Here is a 22,197-nt window from a genome sequence, read left to right on the forward strand (position 1 = left end):
AAGCATTCCAGATACTTGAGGTGGATATTTGCTCAGAACCCATCCTCATCAACTCTGACTTTACCTGACCCTTTGTAGCCCAAACTGATGCCTCTGAAATTGGCCTGGGAGCAGTGCTCTCACAAGAAATAAATGGGGAAGAGCATCCAGTCGCCTTCATCAGCCGAAAACTCTTTCTGAAGGAAAAGAACTATGAGAAAGAAGCCTTGGTCATTAAATGGACCTTAGAGACATTATAATACTATCACCTGGGAAGGCATTTCCTGTTGGTCACTGACCATGCACCTCTACAATGGCTAGCCTGCCATAAAGACTCCAATATCAGGATAATTAGATGGTTTCTACGGCTACAAGCCTTTAACTTTGACATAAGACACCGGCCAGGCCGAGAACACATAAATGCAGAATTTTTGTCTCAAGCGGTGGAGACCCATGGAGTAGATGCTCACCCAGACATGGCTGAGCTGAGGGGGAGGGTATGTGACAGAGTGTATGAAACCTGCCACTTCCCCTGCTTGACACTGCTGTTCAGACTCGGAATAAGAACATAAGAATTGCCGCTGCCGGATCAGACCAGTAGTCCATCGTGCCCAGAAATCCGCTCCCGCGGTGGTCATTAGGTCAAAGACAAATGCCCCGAGTCTAGCCTTACCTGCATACGTTCTGGTTCAGGAAAACCAGCACTCCCCCTCCTAGCTAAACTGTCTCACAACCACAGCAGCACTGAGAAAGAGAGGGGAGAAAAGCAGGAAACCAGGAAGTGACTCAGGGGAACTTACAAAGCCGAGCCAGCCCCAGGAGGAGGGGTCTGCTAGAGGGAACCTAGGAGCTGGAGAAGCTGGTTGAAGGGCCTGGCACTGACAAAGTTTCTAGGAGGTAAGACTCTACTACTTTTAAAAACCTGCATTTGCTCTAGTGCCTGCTAAGACCTGGGACCAAGTGCTACCTAACTGTTTCCTGCACATAGAGTAAAAACTGTTTGAGACGTGTCACGCCCTATGAAGAATGGGACTTGTGTTTGGGAAAAGACTGGGGAAAAGCCTAACTGTTTTGTTTGAAGAACACAAACTTATAGGAGCCTGTGAAGAAACAGGCTCTCACTACTGTCGAATTAAAGAGGTTTCTCTTGAATGCCCAGAGTGTGGTCTGTCTGTCTGTGTGTGCAACCCTTCTCCTGAGCACGCTGCCCAACTCTATCACAAGGTCACATTGACTCAGTAACATATTTTACACACTGGGATGTCTTGTGATTTGGTAGCATGTGATAACTGAATCATTATTGTTTCTAGGGAAACCATGTGACTTAAAACTAACCAATAGAATATTGCTGAAGTATGCAATTTGTAATTGGATCCTAGTGAAGCACTTGTAATCTAATTGGAAGATGTACCAACTACTTATTGTATTTGGGTGAGACTTTTGGTTGTTAACCTACCAGTTTAGTAGGATACCAAAACAGTCCCAAGGCCCTGAATGTTTAAACTATACTTTTGTGTCTGATAGTTTTTTCCTTGGTCTCTTCAAGAGATAGAGATAAGAACTGAGGGGCTATGTAGCATGTTCATATAGTTATTTAGACCAAACAGCTCTACTTTTCATTTCTTGGGCTATAGGGTGTCTGAATTGTTACGCACAGAACGGTCACTATTTCCAGGCCTTGAAAATAAAGATAGCCACCCCAACAGCATAGCTGCCCTTTTTGTCACCTTAGTACGCAGAGGAGAGATTAAGCTGGTCGCTCCCGAATTTCCAGTCTGCACTGTGCAGCACATGGCACAAGGATGCTCATGAGGTCCAAAGTTTGTGCAATCCTGGCATGAATTTGGGGTAGAAGAGCCCAAGGACTCCATCCCAACTTGTTTTGAGGCACAAAATGAAATTTGGGAAGTGCAGGGAACTTTTGAAAAAATATCACTACACATCCAAGATGGCCACCATCAAGCTTTTTGCACCCAAAATCACTTTTTAAAAAATCCCAAACTTACTAAACTCATAAAATGGCAAATTTAGGATTTTTCAGATAGGAGAACACAGGGAAACATTCAGATACCTTAAAACCTGTTTTTCAGACACCTCCCTCTCCTCCCCCCTGATTCACCTCACAGGCTGTAACAGCCTTACTCACTGTGACCTGTGCTGGCAATGTGCTACAGCCTGCCTCAGTTCTTTACAGTAGCTGGATATGAGAAGAATCACTGCCTCATGCTGGAAATGCCTCTTCAACGCTGATCTTTGAGCTGCTAGTCAAACATGGTGTCTGACCATACCCCTACCCCTGCGGACCAACAGACACACTAACAGAAGGAGGGAGTCAAAAAATGCAGCCAGCATACTTCAAGACACTGCAGAGCCTCTTACAGATGCCTAACAGTTTGTGCTTGAACCCCTGCTAAGTAGTAGATGAGGATGAATAGCAGAGATGACTCCGAGCTCCAAAAATACTTGTGCAGGTTGACTAACAGGTACCACCAGGGATCGGCCTATCAGCTGCAGACTTCAGTCTGCTTCTTCTCTACGCTGGCAGAGCTGAAACCAACGTGAAAGCTCCAAGCATTGAAAACACCGAATAAAGGTTGAAAACACCAAATAAAATAAGAAAAAGATAGAGCAGAACAGAAACACTCCTTACAGCTCATGTGCAGAAGGGAAACACTGCAGGTGGAAGTAGAGTTCCCAGTGAAGTAGGAAGAAATAGATTTTTTTGCATATGGCAACCCGCTTGTCCATAATGACACACCTATAGCAGCTAATCTAAACTGGTAACTGTAGTCAGTAATTAACTACTTTCCTAGAGGGATAATTTAATTACCATAACTAATTACTTTAAGCAGAGAAGTCAAATTAGATGTAATTAATTACTTTTGATGAGTAATTGGCATAACACTGAGTATCACATCACACCTTGTGCTTTGAGTTTATCTTGTTGGGCAGACTGGATGGACTATGCTCTCATTTCCGATAGGTCCAAAACATCTCCCTCTTCCTCCATCTCCCTAGCACAGCACATTTCAATCTCCCTGACCCAGCCCATCTCAATCTCCCTCCAGTTCTGGGTTTAGCATATCTTCATCTTTCAGTCCCCTCCCCCATATTCCAGCATATTCCCATCTCTCTCTCTTCTTCTCTCCCTCCCCCCCAACAGGTCCCACCAACTCTTTCTCTCTTCTTCCATCCTCGAATCCAATATCTCTCCCTCCCTCCTAAATCCTCTAAACTTGCCTCTTTCTCAGCGGTAATTCAGGCACCCTGCTGTGAATGGCCTTCCTTCTACCAGGTCCTGCCTGTATGGAAGCAGGAAATTACATCACAGAAAGTGGGAACAGGCAGAGGGAAGTCCCCAACACTGGCCAAAACAGTGTGTCTTAGTTGCTGCCAGCTCAGGGGATGAGGCAAGTTTAGAGATCCAGGAAGGAGGGAGAGACGCTGGATTTGAGTAAGGAGAAGGAGAGAAACACTGTCTGGACTTAGGAGGGGGAGGAAGAGGAATATGCCGAGGCCACCAATATAGGGCCCCTGGGAGTGCAAGGCCCTATGCAGATGCCCTTGTCACACCTATCTAAGATTGGCCCTGTGCATAATGATAATACAACTACTGCTAGGCATTTTGGGCCTGATTCTATAAACAATACCCTAATCACGGATACCTAGCAATGCCTAATTAAAATTTGTACACAATTATTTTTAATTGGCTTAATTGGCATGTTAAATTATCATACTATTAAAAACCAATTTTAAAAAATTAAAAAATTAGTTAATTAGGGTTGCACTTGGAATACCACACAGCGCCTAGTGATACCTGAATTTAAGAAAGGATGGGACAAGCATAGAGGACCTCTGAAGGAGAGGAAGACTATAGAGATGAGTTTTTTGTGCAGGTGGGCAGACTGGATAGACTGTATAATTTTTATCTGCAATCATTTTCTATATGTTGCTATGTTTTTATGAAAATACCTGAGGTGGACTGAAATTGTGAGTTCTGTTTCTTAAAGAAAGCAAAAAGGAGAAGGAAGGTCAAAGGACCTTCACCTACAGATGAAGTTACTTATTTTTATTATTTCTGGATTTTAGTACTTTACCTGCTTGTTGGCTTTCAGTACTGCTCTCAGCGTTGCTATTTGCTCTCGTTTTGTACTCAACAGGGACTTCAGTTTCAAAATCTCTTCCATTAAGGTCTCCTTGTCTTTATCTATCATGGGCACCAGTTCTTGTGCTGCTGTCCGTTGACGTGACAGCTGCAAAGATCGATCCACAGCTTTCTGAAGGTGCTTAATTTGGTCTCTTATGATGGCATTTAGATTGTAGATATTCATGGGCTCCTTGCGAATGTCACTGCTGTCAGAGACTGGAGATGAAGGAGGGGCGGTGATGACAGGAGAAACTGTAGGGGCCTTTGCTGAACTTTGTTCTTTGCTAGAGTCAGTGCTGTCTTTTAAAACCTGATCAGATAGGCTTCTTGACTCTGCTGGGGATGCTATGCCTCTCCTGGTAAGCCGTGGCGACAGAAGCCCTTTGGTATCATCAGGCCCCTTTAAATTTCCACTGCGTGTGACTCTGCTTTGCCTGTAATAGTCCAACATAACCCTATTTGGTGTTTCATTATTACACAGACATACATGATGATAAAGCTGAGCTAGCTCCTCACTAAATGTCACTAGTTCATCCTGGGCTGTATTGAGTGTATTATGGTTTTCATTTGCTAGGCTTGTCATTGTTTGCAAGTCTTTTTCCATATTAATGAGTCTTTCACTGTTTTCTTTGCTTTGCTTTTCCAGATTACTCACCTGCTCATCATATATCTGAATTCTAGTCTCAAACTTTGTCTTTTCCTCTATATAGGTTTCTACATATTTATTATATTTCTCTTTTAAAGCTTTGAGCTCAGCTTTAAGATCTATCATCTCTGTAACAGCTCCTTTGTATTTACATTCGAGAATCTCTACACCATTTATATCTACTTCATAATCATGGGCTTCTTCCCTCGAGTCACGTCCTCTCTCGCAATCCAGCTCTGTTTTTGACTCCTTGTTACTTTGCTGTCTCCTCATGGCATTAACATGCTCTGTAAGTCTGTGAACCCTTTCATGTTGCTCAGTCAGGGCTCCTTTTGTGTGTTCGAGCTGGATCTCAGATGCCTGAAGATTAGTCATAAGAATGGCTCTCTCTCTCTCTACCTGCAACACATACAAGAATATTAATTGCAAAACCAAAGTAAAGCAATAAACCAAAATACAACTTATTGCCACCTTTTGTGAGGCAAAATAATCAAACACCCCTGTAAAGTATGGCCTCTATTTTAGAAGCCCTAGTTACAATTTACATGTGTAAATACCAGAATTTACATGTGAATATTAAACATATAGTATGTAAAACCTGATTTTAGACAGCCAATATATACACTTGGAAATCTGCAATATGTATAGATTACAAGGGGCAGGGCTTGGGTGGTGTCAAAAAATACATATGTATATTCTGTATTTCAAAAAGGGAATACATATACCGTATTTTCACGCATATAACGCGCGCGTTATACGTGTTTTTACAAACCGTGCATAACCTTGCGCGGTATACGCGTGAGCGCGCTATATAAAATTTTTTTTACATAGTTCCCACCCCGCCCGACGCCCGATTCATCATCCGGAAGGACCGCTTGCACCCCCACCCCGATGGACCACTCGCACTCCCACCCGAAGAACCGCTCACACCCCCACAGCCTCCCCCCCCTCCCCATGGAGAAGCTGTCTACCTTGTTTCCGGATGCCAGTGAGCCCAGCTGCTTCCTCTGCCGGCGGTCCTGCCCCCTTCTCTGAGCCCTGCGCTACGCTGCTTCCTCTTCCGGCGGTCCCGCCCTTTCTCTGACGTCAGAGAAAGGGTGGGACCGCCGGCAGAGGAAGCAGCGCAGCAGGGCTCAGAGAAGGGGCAGGACCGCCGGCAGAGGAAGCAGCTGGGCTCACTGGCATCCAGAAACAAGGTAGACAGCTTCTCCATGGGGGGAAGGGGAGGCTGTGGGGGTGCGAGCGGTTCTTTGGGTGGGAGTGCGAGCGGTCCATCAGGGTGGGAGTGCAAGCGGTGAGGGTGCGAGCGGTCCTTCCGGATGATGAATCGGGCGTCGGGCGGGGTGGGAACTATGTAAAAAAAATTTTATATAGCGCGCTCACGCGTATACCGCGCAAGGTTATGCATGGTTTGTGGGGGTGCGAGCGGTCCTTCCGGATGATGAATCGGGCGTCGGGGGGGCATCAGGCTTTCAGGATGGGGACAGGACTTCAAGGGGGGACAGGCAGACCTTCAAGGGGGGACAGGACTTCAAGGGGGGGCAGCCAGAGGAGAGTCGGGGCAGCGAATGGAGAGTCGGGGCAGCGAAAGGAAAGTCGGGGCGGGTGAAAGGAGAGTCAGGGCAGCCAGAGGAGAGTCAGGGCAGCCAGAGGAGAGTCGGGGCGGCATGCGCGGTATACCCGTGAGCGCGGTATATAAAATTTTCTTTACATAGATTTGTGTTTCCTGCGCGCTATACCCGTGTGCGCGTTTTACACGGGTGCGCATTATCTACATGAAAATACGGTATATGCCTCAATATCAGCTTCAGGATTTAGAGCTGCTGCCTGGCACATATACTGTAAGTTTTTAAAAAGCTTATTATAGCCAGCCCATTACAGTAGAGATTAAGAGAAGTCTCCCTCTTAATCCTTCTTTTTATTTTCTTCCTCTCTAATTAGGAATATTTACATGTAAAGGTTTCCAAACTGACAGAAAAATGTGTGTAAATTCCAACCCTATTAATATAAAACTACCACTTTATATGTATAAAGATTGACACTTACATGTGTAAGCTGTCACATTTCTTCTGTTTATTTATTTCATTTTCTATCCCATTTTCCCCCAAAAGCTCAGAACGGGTTACAGGTTAAACATAGTACATAATTTACTTGGCAGGTATCAAGAAGAATTGTGCTAGATTGCGTATAATTCAGAACACTGCAGTGAAACTCATATATGGTCTGAAGAAATTCAATCATATAATGTGCTTCTATTGTAAATTGCATTGGTTGCCGGTAGGGGCACGGATTATCTTTTAGCTGGGCTGTTTTTATTACAAAGTTGCTGCAGGCTTACAGTGACGTACCTAGCACATGTGACACCCAGGGCCCATCGTTTTTTGACCCCCCCCCATCTGTACAGAAAACATGATTTTTAGTAACAAGCCACACGTCACACATGAGTACCTAGGAAAAGGCAGCATCTTACATACTGCAGTGAGCAGTACATCAATACACCCATTGTAAAACTAAATAAGCCAGACTAGTACAGATCAATCCTGCAGTCAAGCCTAACAAAAAAACCATGTCTTTCCAACACACAGAACACAGAAAACACATTCGCCTAGTATGGAATATGTCATCACAAACTAACCCCTCCCTCTTTTACAAAACTGTAGTGTGGATTTTAGCCATAGTGGTAACAGCTCTGACGCTCATAGAATTCTGAGCATTAGAGCTGCTACCACCATGGCTGGCGCTAAAAAACGCTCCACAGTTTTGTAAAAGGGGGGATAAAATAGAAATACATAGACAAAGGTTAAATTGAACCAGTAAGATGCTGGACTCTGCATACAATGCAACACCACAGAAACAGTGACACGTCTCCTAAAGCAATAAATAAATAGAAAATTTTTTTCTATCTTTGTCTTCTGTGGTTTCTGCTTTGCTCATCTTCTTGTAACTCTCTTCCTTCCATCCAATGTCTGCCGTCTCTCTTCCCCTATATGGCATCTTCTCTCCTTCTATGCCCCTTCCATCTCTCCTTTCACCCCCATTGGTCTGGCATCTCTCTCCTCTCCTTCCCTCTCCCACACCTCTCCTCTGCAATCCCTTTCCCTTTTTCCCCTCATTTTCCTTTTCAATTTATTTTCTGCATCTTTCTAGATTATGTTTTTACTACCCTCTCATCAATGTCCTTTTTTACTGTCTACCTAAAGCTTGCCACCTCTTTTCCTCACCCCTTTCAGTATCTAACTCTATCCTCGTCCCTCAATCCAGCATGTGCCCTTTTTTCTTTCTCCTCCCCACTTCCTTCCAGCGTCTGCTCCCCCTCTCCCTCACACTTCCATTCAGTGTCTTTCCCTCTCTCTACCCCTTCCATCTACTATTCACCTTCTGTCTTGCCCCTTCCAGTCACTGCCCTCTCTGCCCTTTCCATCCAATGTCTGCCTTCTCTCTCTTCCATACAACATCTTCCTTCTTTCTATGCTCCTTTCATAACTATCTATCCTGTGCCCCTTCTCTCCTTTGTACATAATTGATTTCAGCTCCTATGCTCAGGCATCTCTCTCTTCTCCTTTCTTTCCTTCGCACCCTATAGTCTGGTATCTGTCCTTCCCTGATTCTCTGGCATTTCTCTCCTTTCCTTCCATCTTTCCCTCCCCCTCCATGCTCTGAGATCTCCCCCTTCCTTTTCCCTTAGTCTGGCATACCTTCCTCCTTCCCTCCAAGCCCTGGAATCTCCTTTCATTCCCTCCCTCATCTTCCTTCTCACTCCAGCTGGGTACAGCAACACTCTCCCCTGCAGCTCTGGACTTCCCCACACCTGCTCGCCCCAAATTGTCAGTTCTTCGGTTAGTCTTCTTTCTTCCTCCCTCCCCTCCACGCGGGACCCTGCGGCACCATCAGCTCTTAGTCTTTCTAACGCCGGCCCTGCAGCTCCGGACTTCCCCACACCTGCTCCCTCCCCCTCCCCCCCGATCGCTATTATTTTAACCTTTATGGCAGCCGCAGCGCTGTATTAATCGAAGGAGACTTCTAACCTCGGCCTGCCCCGGAACTCTTCCTGCAACAGCAACTTCCTGTTCCCGCCTAGGCAGGAAGTTGCTGTTGCAGGAAGAGTTCCGGGGCAGGCCGAGGTTAGAAGTCTCCTTCGATTAATACAGCGCCGCGGCTGCCATAAAGTTTAAAATAATAGCGATCGGGGGGGAGGGGGAGGGAGCAGGTGTGGGGAAGTCCGGAGCTGCAGGGCCGGCGTTAGAGGCAGTGAGAACAGCCAGCTGTGCACCCCCCCCCCCCCAAGACGTATACCCGGGGCGGATCGCCCCCCCCTGGCCCACCCCCTTGGTACACTACTGCAGGCTTAGTCCCCTCTTACTTAATTGATTCATTCTGTTTTTCATCCTCAGGGTGTTTTCGAAGTTCTAAAGCACTTTTAGTTTTTCCATGGGTGAGGAGTTGTAAATTTAAAAGGTATCATGATTGTACACTTTCATATCAGGCAGCACTTTGGAATGAGGATTTCAAATTGTTATTATCTATGTCAGTGTTCTTCAACCCTTTTACACCCATGGACCGGCGGAAATAAAATAATAATTTTGTGGACCGGCAAACTACTAGGACTGAAATTTAAAAACCCCGTTTCCGCCCCATCTCTGTGAGCTCGGTCCCCGCAAACCATCTGATTCCATCCGCACAAGCCTCAGTTATGATTTTATATTGAATGCATTTTAATAAAGTATAAAAAGAAACAATATTCTGTACAATTGTCATTTTATAAATACAAATAATACAGAGCAAGGATCAACAAAACCCCTGTCTCCCCTCCACATATATCCCCTCTACTAACAAGAAAACTGAATAAGCCAAATTATTACAGAATGCTATACAGAAATATCATGCTAACAGAATACCACAGTCACACATGACAGGAATAGTGTTAGGAGTGCAACTAGGGCAACTGCCCCCTGGTCAGAGAGAGAGCCCTAAGCTGTTCAAAGTTGTTAAAACACATGCATATTGTGAAAAAGTGCAGGAGGAAAGTGCTTAGAAAATTGGAAGATTGGGCGTCCAAGTGGCAGATTAAATTTAATGTGGACAAATGCAAAGTGATGCACATTGGGAAGAATAACTTGAATCACAGTTACCGGATGCTAGGGTCCACCTTGGGCGTTAGCACCCGTGAAAAGGATCTGGGTATCATTGTAGACAATACGATGAAACCTTCTGCCTAATGTGTGGCGACGGCCACAAAAGCAAACAGGATGCTGGGAATTATTAAAAAAGGGACGGTTAACAAGACTAAAAATGTCATAATGCCCCTATATCGCTCCATGGTGCGACCTCATTTGGAGTATTGCATTTAATTCTGGTCTCCTTATCTCAAGAAATATATAGTGGCACTAGAAAAGGTTCAAAGAAGAGCGACCAAGATGGTAAAGGGGATGGAACTCCTCTCGTATGAGGAAAGACTAAAATGGTTAGGGCTCTTCAGCTTGGAAAAGAGACAGCTGAGGGGAGATATGACTGAAGTCTACAAAATCCTGAATGGAATAGAACAGGTACAAGTGGATCGATTTTTTACTCTGTTAAAAATTACAAAGACTAGGGGACACTCAATGAAGTTACAGGAAAATACTCTTAAAATCAATAGGAGGAAATTTTTTTTCACTCAGAGAATCGTTAAGCTCTGGAACGCGTTGCCAGAAGATGTGGTAAGAGCATATAGCGTAGCTGGTTTTAAGAAAGGTTTGGACAAGTTTCTGGAGGAAAAGTCCATAGTCTGTTATTGAGAAAGACATGGGGGAAGCCACTGCTTGCCCTGGATCAGTAGCGTGGAATACTGATACTCCATGGGTTTTGGCCAGGTACTAGGGACCTGCATCGGCCACCGTGAGAACGGGCTACTGGGCTTGATGGACCATTGGTCTGACCCAGTAAGGCTATTCTTATGTTCTTATTACAATACAGTCTCTTTTTCTTCCATGTATTGCCCCATCGTTCTATGTACCTAAATCCTTCTTGATGACACAAGGCTTCGAGCCATCTATTGAAGTTCTCAGTGTTTTGTACTCTTTCTTCACCCTTTCCATAAGTAGGCATTACTTCTGAAAAAGCTCCAGTCTTTACAAAAGGTTTCAACCTGTCCCCCAGCTCCTGAAAAGCTTTCTGTGCTGCAGGTAAGTTATTGTTGGCTAGGTCATTTGTTCCAAGGTGGATAACAATATCAGGGTTTAAATTCTTTGTTTCTTCCCTAATTAAGTCAGTATTTGTCTGGCATTCCTGGTAGCTGAGGATCCTGGAAGGCATTTCACTATTTTGAGTTCCTTGTCCTGTGTTCCAAGGTTAAGTCCTCTGATGATGGAATCCTCTAGCAGTAATACTTTTCTGGTTTGAACTTTTTTATATGTGCTTTTGCAGTGCTTTCCTTCATGAGTTATCTTCACTGGTTCTAATTCCTCCTCAGTTCTTTTATCTTTAGCATCACAATTGTGAAGGTGGATATTTCTGTGTCATATGCCGCAGTTTACCTGAGCCTATTGTGATCCATTTATTCCTGGGTTGTTTTAATCTTTGGGGGAGTAGTGGTAAAGCACAGTTACTTACCGTAACAGGTGTTATCCAGGGACAGCAGGCAGATATTCTTGACTGATGGGTGACGGCACCGACGGAGCCCCGGTACGGACAATTTTAGAGTGATTGCACTCTAAGAACTTGGAAAGTTCTGGCATGCCGCACCGCGCACGCGCGAGTGCCTTCCCGCCCGACAGAGGCGCGCGGTCCCCAGTTATGATAAGCCAGCTAAGAAGCCAACCCGGGGAGGAGGGAGGGACGCAAGAATATCTGCCTGCTGTCCCTGGATAACACCTGTTACGGTAAGTAACTGTGCTTTATCCCAGGACAAGCAGGCAGCATATTCTTGACTGATGGGTGACCTCCAAGCTAACAAAAAGAGGGATGGAGGGAAGGTTGGCCATTAGGAAAACAAATTTTGCAAAACAGATTGGCCGAAGTGCCCATCCCGTCTGGAGAATGCATCCAGACAATAATGAGATGTAAAAGTATGAACTGAGGACCAAGTAGCAGCCTTGCAGATTTCCTCAATAGGAGTGGAACGGATTGCTCGGACTCTATGGGCCGTGACAGAACCTTCCAGTGTCAGTCCGGTCTGAGCATAACAGAATGAAATGCACGCTGCAAGCCAATTAGACAACGTACGTTTAGAAACAGGACGTCCCAATTTGTTCGGATCAAAGGACAGAAAGAGTTGGGGAACTGATCTGTGGGGTTTCGTACGCTCTAGATAGTAAGCTAGAGCCCTTTTACAATCCAAAGTATGAAGAGCTTGTTCCCCAGAATGAGAATGAGGTTTTGGAAAGAAAACAGGCAGAACAATGGATTGGTTGAGATGGAATTCAGAGACAACCTTAGGGAGAAACTTTGGATGTGTACGCAGAACCACCTTGTCATGGTGAAAGACCGTAAAAGGTGGATCTGCAACCAGTGCATGAAGCTCACTGACCCTCCTGGCAGAGGTAAGAGCAATAAGGAAAAGTACCTTCCAAGTGAGAAACTTGAAAGGAGTGGTAGCCAAAGGTTCAAATGGAGGCTTCATTAAGGCGGAAAGAACCACATTGAGATCCCAGATAACAGGAGGGGCTTTAAGAGGCGGTTTCACATTGAAAAGACCCCGCATGAACCTGGACACCAGGGGATGAGCTGAGAGAAGTTTTCCATGGACCGGCTCATGAAAAGCAGCAATGGCACTGAGGTGGACTCTGATGGAAGAAGACTTAAGGCCAGAGTCAGACAAAGAAAGCAAATAATCCAACAACGTTTCCACTGCCAGTGAAGTGGGATCAAGATGATGAAGAAGACACCAGGAAGAAAATCTTGTCCACTTCTGATGGTAACATTGCAGAGTGGCTGGTTTCCTGGAGGCATCTAGAATGGAACGAACAGGGTGAGACAAAAGAGTATCATGAGAGGTCAGCCCGAGAGATACCAAGCTGTCAGGTGCAGAGACTGGAGGTTGGGATGTAGAAGGGTCTCCTGATGCTGTGTAAGCAGAGAAGGAAACAGAGGAAGAAGAAAAGGTTCCCTGGAACTGAGTTGAAGTAGAAGGGAGAACCAATGTTGCTTGGGCCACCTCGGAGCAATCAGAATCATGGTGGCTCGTTCCCTCTGGAGCTTGAACAAGGTTCTCAACATGAGAGGCAGAGGAGGGAAAGCGTACAGGAACAGATTGGACCAGTCGAGGAGAAATGCATCCGCTGCCAGACGGTGAGGAGAGTAGAGTCTGGAGCAGAATAGGGGCAGCTGGTGATTGTGAGGAGCTGCAAAGATGTCTATCTGAGGAGTGCCCCATTGAGCGAAGATAGACTGTAGAGTTACAGGATTGAGTGTCCACTCGTGAGGCTGGAGAATTCTGCTGAGCTTGTCCGCTAAGGAATTTTGTTCTCCCTGAATGTAGATAGCTTTCAGGAAGAGATGGTGATCTATGGCCCAAGTCCAGATCTTCTGGGCTTCCTGGCACAAGAGGCGAGAGCCTGTCCCCCCTTGCTTGTTGATGTAGTACATGGCCACTTGATTGTCTGTGCACAGTAGAAGGACCTGAGGAAAGAGAAGATGTTGGAAGGCTTTGAGAGCATAAAACATCGCTCTGAGTTCCAGGAAATTGATGTGATGCTTCTTTTCCTGGGCTGTCCAAAGACCTTGAGTCTGGAACTCGTTCAAATGAGCTCCCCAAGCATAAGGAGAGGCGTCGGTGGTGATGACTAGTTGATGAGGAGGTTGATGGAACAGAAAACCTCTGGAGAGATTTGAGGATACCAACCACCATTGTAGAGACTGACGAAGAGATGATGTCACAGATATGTGTCGTGAGCAAGGATCCGTCGCTTGGGACCACTGAGTAGCAAGGGTCCATTGAGGAGTGCGCAGGTGAAGACGTGCGAGGGGTGTGACATGGACTGTGGATGCCATGTGACCCAAGAGTATCATCATTTGTTTGGCAGAGATGGAATGTTGTGGAAGCACCTGCTGACATAGAGACTGAAGGGTCTGAAAACGGTTGGATGGTAGGAATGCTCTCATGAGGAGTGTGTCCAGTATCGCTCCAATGAATTGAAGTCTCTGAGTGGGGATGAGATGAGACTTGGGTAGATTGATCTCGAATCCCAGTATTCGTAGAAACAGGATGGTTTGGTTGGTGGCCAGGAGAACTGCTTGAGCAGATGAGGCCTTGATTAACCAGTCGTCCAGGTAAGGGAATACCTGAAGGTGGTGAGAGCGTAGAAAAGCAGCTACCACAATAAGACATTTGGTGAACACCCTTGGAGAGGAAGCAAGACTGAAGGGCAACACCTTGTATTGGTAATGACAATGATTTATCATGAAGCGGAGATACTGTCTGGAGGTTATATTGATCGGTATGTGAGTGTATGCCTCTTTGAGATCGAGGGAGCATAGCCAGTCGTCTTGATTGAGAAGAGGATAAAGAATGGCTAAGGAAAGCATCTTGAATTTTTCCTTTACCAGACATTTGTTGAGATCGCGAAGATCTAGGATTGGTCTGAGATCTCCTGTTTTTTTGGGGACTAGAAAATAACGGGAGTAGAATCCCTGCCCCTTTTGATCCAGAGGAACTTCCTCTATAGCGTTCAGAAGGAGGAGGGATTGAACTTCTTGAATAAGGAGGGCAGATTGAGGACTGTTCAAAGCAGACTCTTTTGGCAGGTTTTGGGGCGGAAGAGTCTGAAAGTTGAGAGAGTAGCCGTGGCGGATGATGTTGAGGACCCATTGGTCCGAAGTGATAACTTCCCACCGGCTGAGGAACAGAGAAAGACGACCTCCTATAGGTTGAGGCAGGAGAGCAGATATAGGGGTACTGGCTATACTTTGGAGAATTAAGTCAAAAGGGCTGTGTCTTCTGCTGTGGAGGTGGCTTCACAGGCTGCTGTTGCTGCTGTTGTCTGGGAGGCTGACGTTGTTGCTGCCGCTGACGCCTGGGTTGCTGAGCTGTTGCTGGCAATGGGCGAGCTGTGAAACGGCGTTGATAGGCTGACTGTTGTCTAAAAGGCCTTGCTGGGGTAGGCTTTTTCTTATTCTTAAGCAGGGTATCCCAGCGTGTCTCATGAGCAGAGAGCTTTTGAGTAGTCGAGTCCATGGATTCCCCAAAAAGCTCATCCCCTAGGCACGGGGCGTTGGCTAACCGATCTTGATGATTAACATCAAGTTCGGATACCCGAAGCCAGGCCAGGCTACGCATTGCCACAGACATTGCTGTCGCTCTGGATGTAAGTTCGAAGGTGTCGTAAATGGATCTAACCATGAACTTACGCAGTTGAAACAGAGACGACAAGCAATGGTGAAAGGATTGTTGTTTTCGTTGGGGAAGGTACTTCTCAAATGAAGCCATGGTGGTAAGGAGATGTTTAAGGTAGAAAGAAAAATGAAAGGCATAATTACCAGCTCTATTTGCCAACATTGCATTTTGGTAGAGCCTCTTACCAAATTTATCCATGGCTTTACCTTCTCTGCCAGGAGGTACAGAAGCATATACACTGGCTCCTGAAGATTTTTTAAGGGTAGATTCGACAAGTAAGGATTCGTGTGGAAGTTGAGGTTTGTCGAACCCAGGAATGGGAATTACCTTGTATAAAGAGTCTAATTTACGTGGGGCCCCTGGAACCGTTAAGGGAGTCTCCAAATTCTTGTAGAAAGTCTCCCTTAAGATGTCGTGAAGAGGGAGCTTCAAAAATTCCTTTGGAGGTTGGTCAAAGTCAAGGGCATCCAAAAAAGCTTTAGACTTTTTGGACTCAGCCTCCAAAGGAATAGATAAAGATTCACACATATCTTTCAAAAAACTCGAGAAAGATGAAGTGTCATGTCTAGAGGACGGGTCAGGTACAGCAGAATCCTCCTCATCTGAAGAACATTCCCCTTCAGAAAGAAAGGGTTCCTCTGAATCTCCCCACAGATCAGGATCCCTGACATGGGAAATACGGTCCCGAGACTCTGGAGTAGATGGATCTACATGTCGGGTTTTGCGCACTGACTTACCCGACCTCATCGATACCGAGCCAGGCGATGTAATAGGTGGCACCGGTGCCGAAGTCTGCACCGACTGATGTTGAGCTCTCGGCTCCGATGCGAGGACTGGCATCGATACCGATGAGGTCGAGTGAAGCAGTACCGAAGGAGTGGATGTAGACAGCACAGGCTGTTCCACTATCGGTACCGGCTCAGTGCGGACCGGCACCGGAAGGTTCGGTGCCAGGATAGCTGGAAGGAGCTGTTGTAATTGCTCCTTGAGCTGCACCTGGAGAATGGCCGCAATACGGTCATCAAGAGTTGGCACTGGTACCGCTTTTTTCTTCTGCGGTACCTGCGGTGCCGCTCGACGCCCCGGAGATGAGGAGCCCGATGTCGAGGGACTCACCTCGATAGGGGCGGAGTGCTTCCGCTGGCGCCTCACAGTCGGCAGGATTGGGCTCACTGCACTCGAGACCGGAGGACGCTCCAGCGGGGAAGGCTTCTTAGCCGGCTTACCTGAATGCTGGGACGCCGGTGCAGTGTTGCGCGGCGTCGAAGAAGAGGGTGCCGACTGAACCGGTGCCGAAGGAAACAGGCAAAAAGCCAAAAAGGTTTACGCGAGTGGGAAGGCAAGTCAAAAAAAGTTTCAAAAGCCGTTGAAAAACGCGTCTTCTTAGCTCCGCGGAAACTAAGAAACTGGGGACCGCGCGCCTCTGTCGGGCGAGAAGGCACTCGCGCGTGCGCGGTGCGGCATGCCAGAACTTTCCAAGTTCTTAGAGTACAATCACTCTAAAATTGTCCGTACCGGGGCTCCGTCGGTGCCGTCACCCATCAGTCAAGAATATGCTGCCTGCTTGTCCTGGGATAAATTGGTATATTTGTGTGGGGTGATTGTAGCTGCTTTAATTGCCTCCAATTCTTGTTTAAGTTTACAGAGCTTCTCTTTGATACTAGCAAGTTGGAGACAGATGGGGCAAGCCTTGAGTCTCCTGATGATATGCCTGGGAACTAAAGCACCACAATGATTGCACTGAATGAAATTTATCTTGATTTGGTTGGAATTGGGATTGACTGAGACTTCTTAATTATTGGGCTGTCTATCTATGAGTTGCAAACCCTTGGATGAGTGGGGTGTCAGGAGGATGGGACGGACTAAAGTCCCAGTGAGTCACCAAGATCTCTATCAGCAGTTCTATAGGAGGGCCTAGCAATTGAGATACTATGATAAAAATTCTGCTGGAATCTACCTTGTTTCCTTTTTTTTTGCATTCTAAATATTTCCAATAAATCTAGCTAGCAGTTTCTGTGCTATAATCTCCAACTACAGATTAAACCTTAAAACTGTTTTTTGTTCTGATTGACTATGTAAAATAATTCTTGCCTGAGCATGAAAGACAAGAGTTAGAAGAGTTTATCCCCTCTAATAACAGAGCTAAGCAGAAAAAGGAGGGAAGGCAAGGTAGACCCTAGCATCTGGTAACTATGATTTGGATTATTCTTCCCAATGTGCATCACTTTATATTTATCCACATTAAATTTCATACGCTATTTGGACGCCCAATCTTTCAATTTCCCAAAGTCTGCCTGCATTTTTTTCACAGTCCACATGTATTTTAACAACTTTGATCAGTTCTGTGTCATCTGCAAATTTAATCACTTCACTCATCGTTCCAATTTCCAGATCATTTATAAATATGTTAAATAGGACTTGTCCCAGTACAGATTCCTATGGCACTCCACTTTTAACTTCCTCCCATTGAAAAAAAAAATGGTCATTTAACCCCAATGGTCATTTAACTACCAGTGGTTTCCAATCCTGTTCTGGGGGCCCCCCAGCAAGCCATGCCCCCAAGATATCCACAATGAACACTCATGGGAGAGATTTGCATGCAGATGTCTCTCATGTACATTCATTGTGGATACCCCAAAAACCTGACTGGCTGGTGTGCCCCCAGGACAGGCCCAGAAACTACTGCCCTACCCTCTATTTTCTGTTCAATAACTAATTCCTAATCCACAACAAAACACTGTCTCCAGTCCCAAGACTCCAATTTTCTCAGGAGCCTCTCATAAGGAATTTTGTCAAAAGCTTTCTGAAAATCTAAATATTCTATGTCAGTGGTTCTCAACCCCATCTCTGTTGTGACCCACCGAGAGGGTGAGGCACTCTAGCATGTCTAGTGTGATGGTGTCTAGCAGTCTTGGACTGAGGCTGGACTTAATGATGGAGGCTAAACCTCCAATCCGGCAGAGCTAGCACTTGTGAAGTGAGGACGCTGAAGTTAGAGCGCCCACTGTGAACCCTTGAAAAAGCCCTGTTTGGGTGAAACAGGTCCCGTCAGGGGGCATGCTAGTACTTCTGCTGTATGGAACATAAATAAATGAATAAATGAAGGAATTATCCTATACATCTGGTTTGTTTTATATTTAACAACACTGGAAAAGGATTGTTTATCCTAAATATTTACTGTACAATATATTGGAGGTGGCTGTTCTTTATTGCGAGATTCGCCACATATCTCCTTCTCTAAATGAAGTGAGATGGAGTTTTGGATTTGTGAAGGTGGCTCAGGTCACCATATCTACCCTGGCCTGGGATGGAGGAATACATGTTGCCAAGGAGAGTAATTGGCATAAAATAGGGGAGCAGAGATTTTGGCATTGTTATTATGAAGGCAGTGTAATTTTGAGTGATTGTGGTGGCTAGGTCAGGGTTAAAGAGCCTTGGTAAGATTTGGTTGGCTAACAGGTGGAGTGTGTTGAGGAAGGTGATCTGTGGGTGAGTATATATATGTGGGGAGTATATATAGGTGGGGAGGCCTAGGCTAGGTTCATATGTGGATGTAGAGACTATCTTAAAAGGCCTCCTAAAACTTAGCATATATTTTGTCAAAGAGGCATGTTCCCAAAGTAGAGGCTAGAGGGATGAAAGTTTTCTGAGAACAGAATGGAAGTGTAGTTTCTAGTACCTCTGAGCAATGTTTCCAGGTGTGGTTGATGGCTTCTTTTAAGGTGTTATGGCAGAAATGTTTTTAAATTTTGATAAAGAGGCATGTTTTCCACATTTATGTTTAAAATGCATACTTCTGTCACATGTGCCACCACATTCATATTGTGACAGGGAAGCTCCTGTCCCAATGAAAAGGACTACTAAACCTCCCCAGCCTGCAGCACTGGGCTCTGTAAAACCTGGCCTGGAGCAAGGACAGTCGGCTCTGCCAGGAGGGAAAGTGCATAAGCAGGTTGTAGCACAGCCCAAAAGCCAGGTGGGGAGGGCACTGAAAACTAAGTATCTCCCCTATCAATCCTTTCCTCTAGCCCAGAAACTGAAAGCCAACCCAGGAGAGGGTGGAGTCAGACCCTGAGTTTGTCAAACAAATTGCTTCAAGTAAGAAGCAAGGAGGTCAATCAAGGAAGCTTAGGTGGCTCTAATCCAGAGAGGCCAGCAACCAGTCGGACTGCAGCTTCCAGGGAGTTCCTATTCCCCAGCCCAGAATGTTTTCCGGAGGCCAGCGCAGCAGGAGGGAGAGAGTAATCCCTGGGAGGTACAATGCCTTGCCCAACAAGCCTTGGGAGGGAGCCCCGGGAGTTTTGGCTCAGAGAAGAAACATTGCCAGAGAACTGACAAGCAGGCAAGGAGGGGGATGGGAGGAACAGCCTCAGATAGGGGAATGGAGAAATAGCCTTGAGTCCCTACCGAATGAATGGGAGATGAGTAGTATCCCTGAGGAGACTGAATATGAGGAGGGCATGGAACTAGGGGGAACTGATGTGTGAAGTGTCTCCACCAGCCCAAGGAGAATCCAGTTCAGGTTATTAGGGAATTCAGGATTAAGGCTGGGAGCAGGGCCAAAGGCAGTCCTGTTGCTGAAGGAAACTATTTGGTTCAAGTTTATGTTGCCTTGCCATATAAAAGCTAAACACAGAGGGGACTTGGAGGGCATGATTTGGGGGGGGGGGGTGTCTGAAGACCTAATTAAGGGAGGGGGTTCAAGGGAAAATAAAGGCCAGTAGAAGAAACAGAGACTTTGGGAAAGTTTGCTACTGGATTTTGATTTTTGGGTTTTTTTTTCTTTGGGGGACAAGAACAAGGGTGTTCATGGTCCTCATAACTGGGTGCAAGAATATTGAACTGGGTTGCTGGACATTGCACCAAAGGGACATTGGAAACCATTGCACAGTTTAACCATTTTTGGGTTTTTTTCTTTATTTTGAATGTGGTAATAAACTTGGAGGACTTGGACCAGAAATCCAGAATCTGGGTTTTCCTTTCTGCCAGCCATATAAAAGGCGCTACAATAAATCTACCTGCGGTCCGAGCCAGGCTTCCCACCTACTCAGGAACTGGCCCGGCCACAATATGCATTTCTGCATATATATATATTTTTTAAAGCTTAAATCCTTTTCTACAGTACTACTGGAATTGTACACATTGTAGCCTATGTTTTGTCTAAAATGAGTCTTCACATCTGTTTGAATAACAGCATTGTGGCTAATAGTTTTAAAACAGCAGAATCAATGCACTCAGTTTTGGAATGCCTTTTTTAATACTGTACTTTCATTTGACTTTTGAAGTTAGGATTGAAGTCCTTAAACTCTATGAATGAAGTGTTATTAAGTACTGTATAAAATAAATGCACACAATAGGGAACCTTTAATTTAATATGATCCTTATTTTAGAAGTTCTATTTGTGTTTTTAATGGCTGCAAACCTGCATTTAGATATCCATATTGCATGGATGTCCAAATTCTGATTTTATAAAGCCACAATATAAATGTCTAAAATTACAGTATGTCCTTATGGAAAGGGCATGGTCTGGGTGTGTTTTGGGTAAGATTAGGGAGAGGCCACAATATGGGCATCCAACTTTGATTTCAGAAGAGGAAGGGACGTCTTTGTTCAAAAAGATGACCCAGACTCCTTGTGAACATAGGCAAATTAATTAAGCCCTCTATTGCCCCAGGTACAAAACAGCCCATTAAGGATAACGAAAGTACCTGCATATAATAATTTTTAAAAAACTACTTTAGTTCCATCACAGAAAGGCAGTATTAAATCCATCACCCTTTACACTTTGACATTGTTATTTAGACTTGGTACTTGACACATCCAAGATAGAGAAAAGTGCTCCGATTGAACTTACATAAGAACATAAGATTTGTCGCTGCTGAGTCAGATCAGTGGTCCATAGTGCCCAGCAGTCCGCTCACGTGGCAGCCCTTTCGTCAAAGACCAGTCCCCTATTTGAGTCTAGGAACTTTTCCAACCTTGTCTTGAATCCCAGAAAGGTGCTTTCCCTTATAAAAGCCTCCGGAAGAGCGTTCGAGATTTCTACCACTCTGGGTGAAGATGAACTTCCTTACGTTTGTACTGAATCTTTTCCCTTCCAACTTTAGTAAGTGCCCTCTCATTCTCTTCACCTTGGAGAGGGTGAACAGTCTCTCTTTCTCTACTTGAGCTATTAATCCTCCAGTGGTTGCTGTCTTTCTCTCTTCATATAATTTTCATGTAGAACTGTGGAGGCCAATGGACAGAGCAGTAGGCTGAGAATCAAGGGACCCACAGTCAAATCTCACTTCAGCTCCATACACACAAATAGCTAAAGTAGGATCTGAACCTTGGTCCTCTGATTCTCAACCTCAACCTCAGTGCATCTCCTCTGCTTCACATGGAAGTTTGAAGTTTTATTCAAAATTTGATAAAATGCTTATAAGTATTTCTAAGCCAGTGTTTTACAACCTTTTTAAACCTATGGACCGACATAAAAAAAAGAATTATTCTGTGGACCGGCATCGGTCCGTGGACCAGCGGGTTGAAGAACACTGGGCTAAGTCGTGGGCCAGACCCCTTCCATCTCTACCCAGTCTCCACTCCAGACCCTGCCCCCATAATAGTACTAATTGTAACTCTATTTTTTCCATTCATTTTTCACAGATACACAATATAATCTTTTTAACAACACATAATGGTTAACCACAAAATTAAATTACACAAAGCACACTGACAGCAGATGTAAATTCTCAAAATTGACATAATTCAATCACTAAATTCAAAAATAAAATCATTCCCCCCTACCTTTGTTGTCTCCCCCCATCCATGCTATGCCTTACCTTGTGGCCTGCTCCCGCCTGGCCATTTTATGCCACCCCTGGTATTATCTTCATACCGGCTCCCTCTTCCTCACTGATGCTGCTGCGGTCAGCAGCTCCTTGCGCGTCCCGTGCCTCATCTGAAAGCCTTCCCTCTGACGTTGCAACGTCAGAGAGAAGGCTTCCGGTTCAGGCGCAGGACGCGCAGAGGAGACGATGCCTGTGGCTTTGTGCATTGAATCAGTGAGGAAGAGAGAGCTGGCTTGAAGATAACACCGCATTGATCGCACCGTGAACCGGTGGTTGAAGAACACTG

The 22,197-nt window shown here is 45.4% G+C and overlaps 1 protein-coding gene across 3 annotated transcripts in view; it reads right to left on the reverse strand.

Moving 5' to 3' along the window:
* The window catches only part of BICD1 (BICD cargo adaptor 1), a 279,852-nt gene that overhangs the window by 162,334 nt on the left and 95,321 nt on the right, over positions 1 to 22,197 (reverse strand). For all 3 annotated transcript variants that reach the window (XM_033950662.1, XM_033950661.1, XM_033950663.1), the window contains exon 6: positions 4,077 to 5,171. In XM_033950662.1, coding sequence (XP_033806553.1) covers positions 4,077 to 5,171 — 1,095 coding nt within the window. The remainder of the gene's footprint in view (positions 1 to 4,076; positions 5,172 to 22,197) is intronic.

This window comes from Geotrypetes seraphini, chromosome 7 (genome assembly GCF_902459505.1).
Source record: "Geotrypetes seraphini chromosome 7, aGeoSer1.1, whole genome shotgun sequence".
Classification (NCBI taxonomy): Eukaryota; Metazoa; Chordata; class Amphibia; order Gymnophiona; family Dermophiidae; genus Geotrypetes; species Geotrypetes seraphini.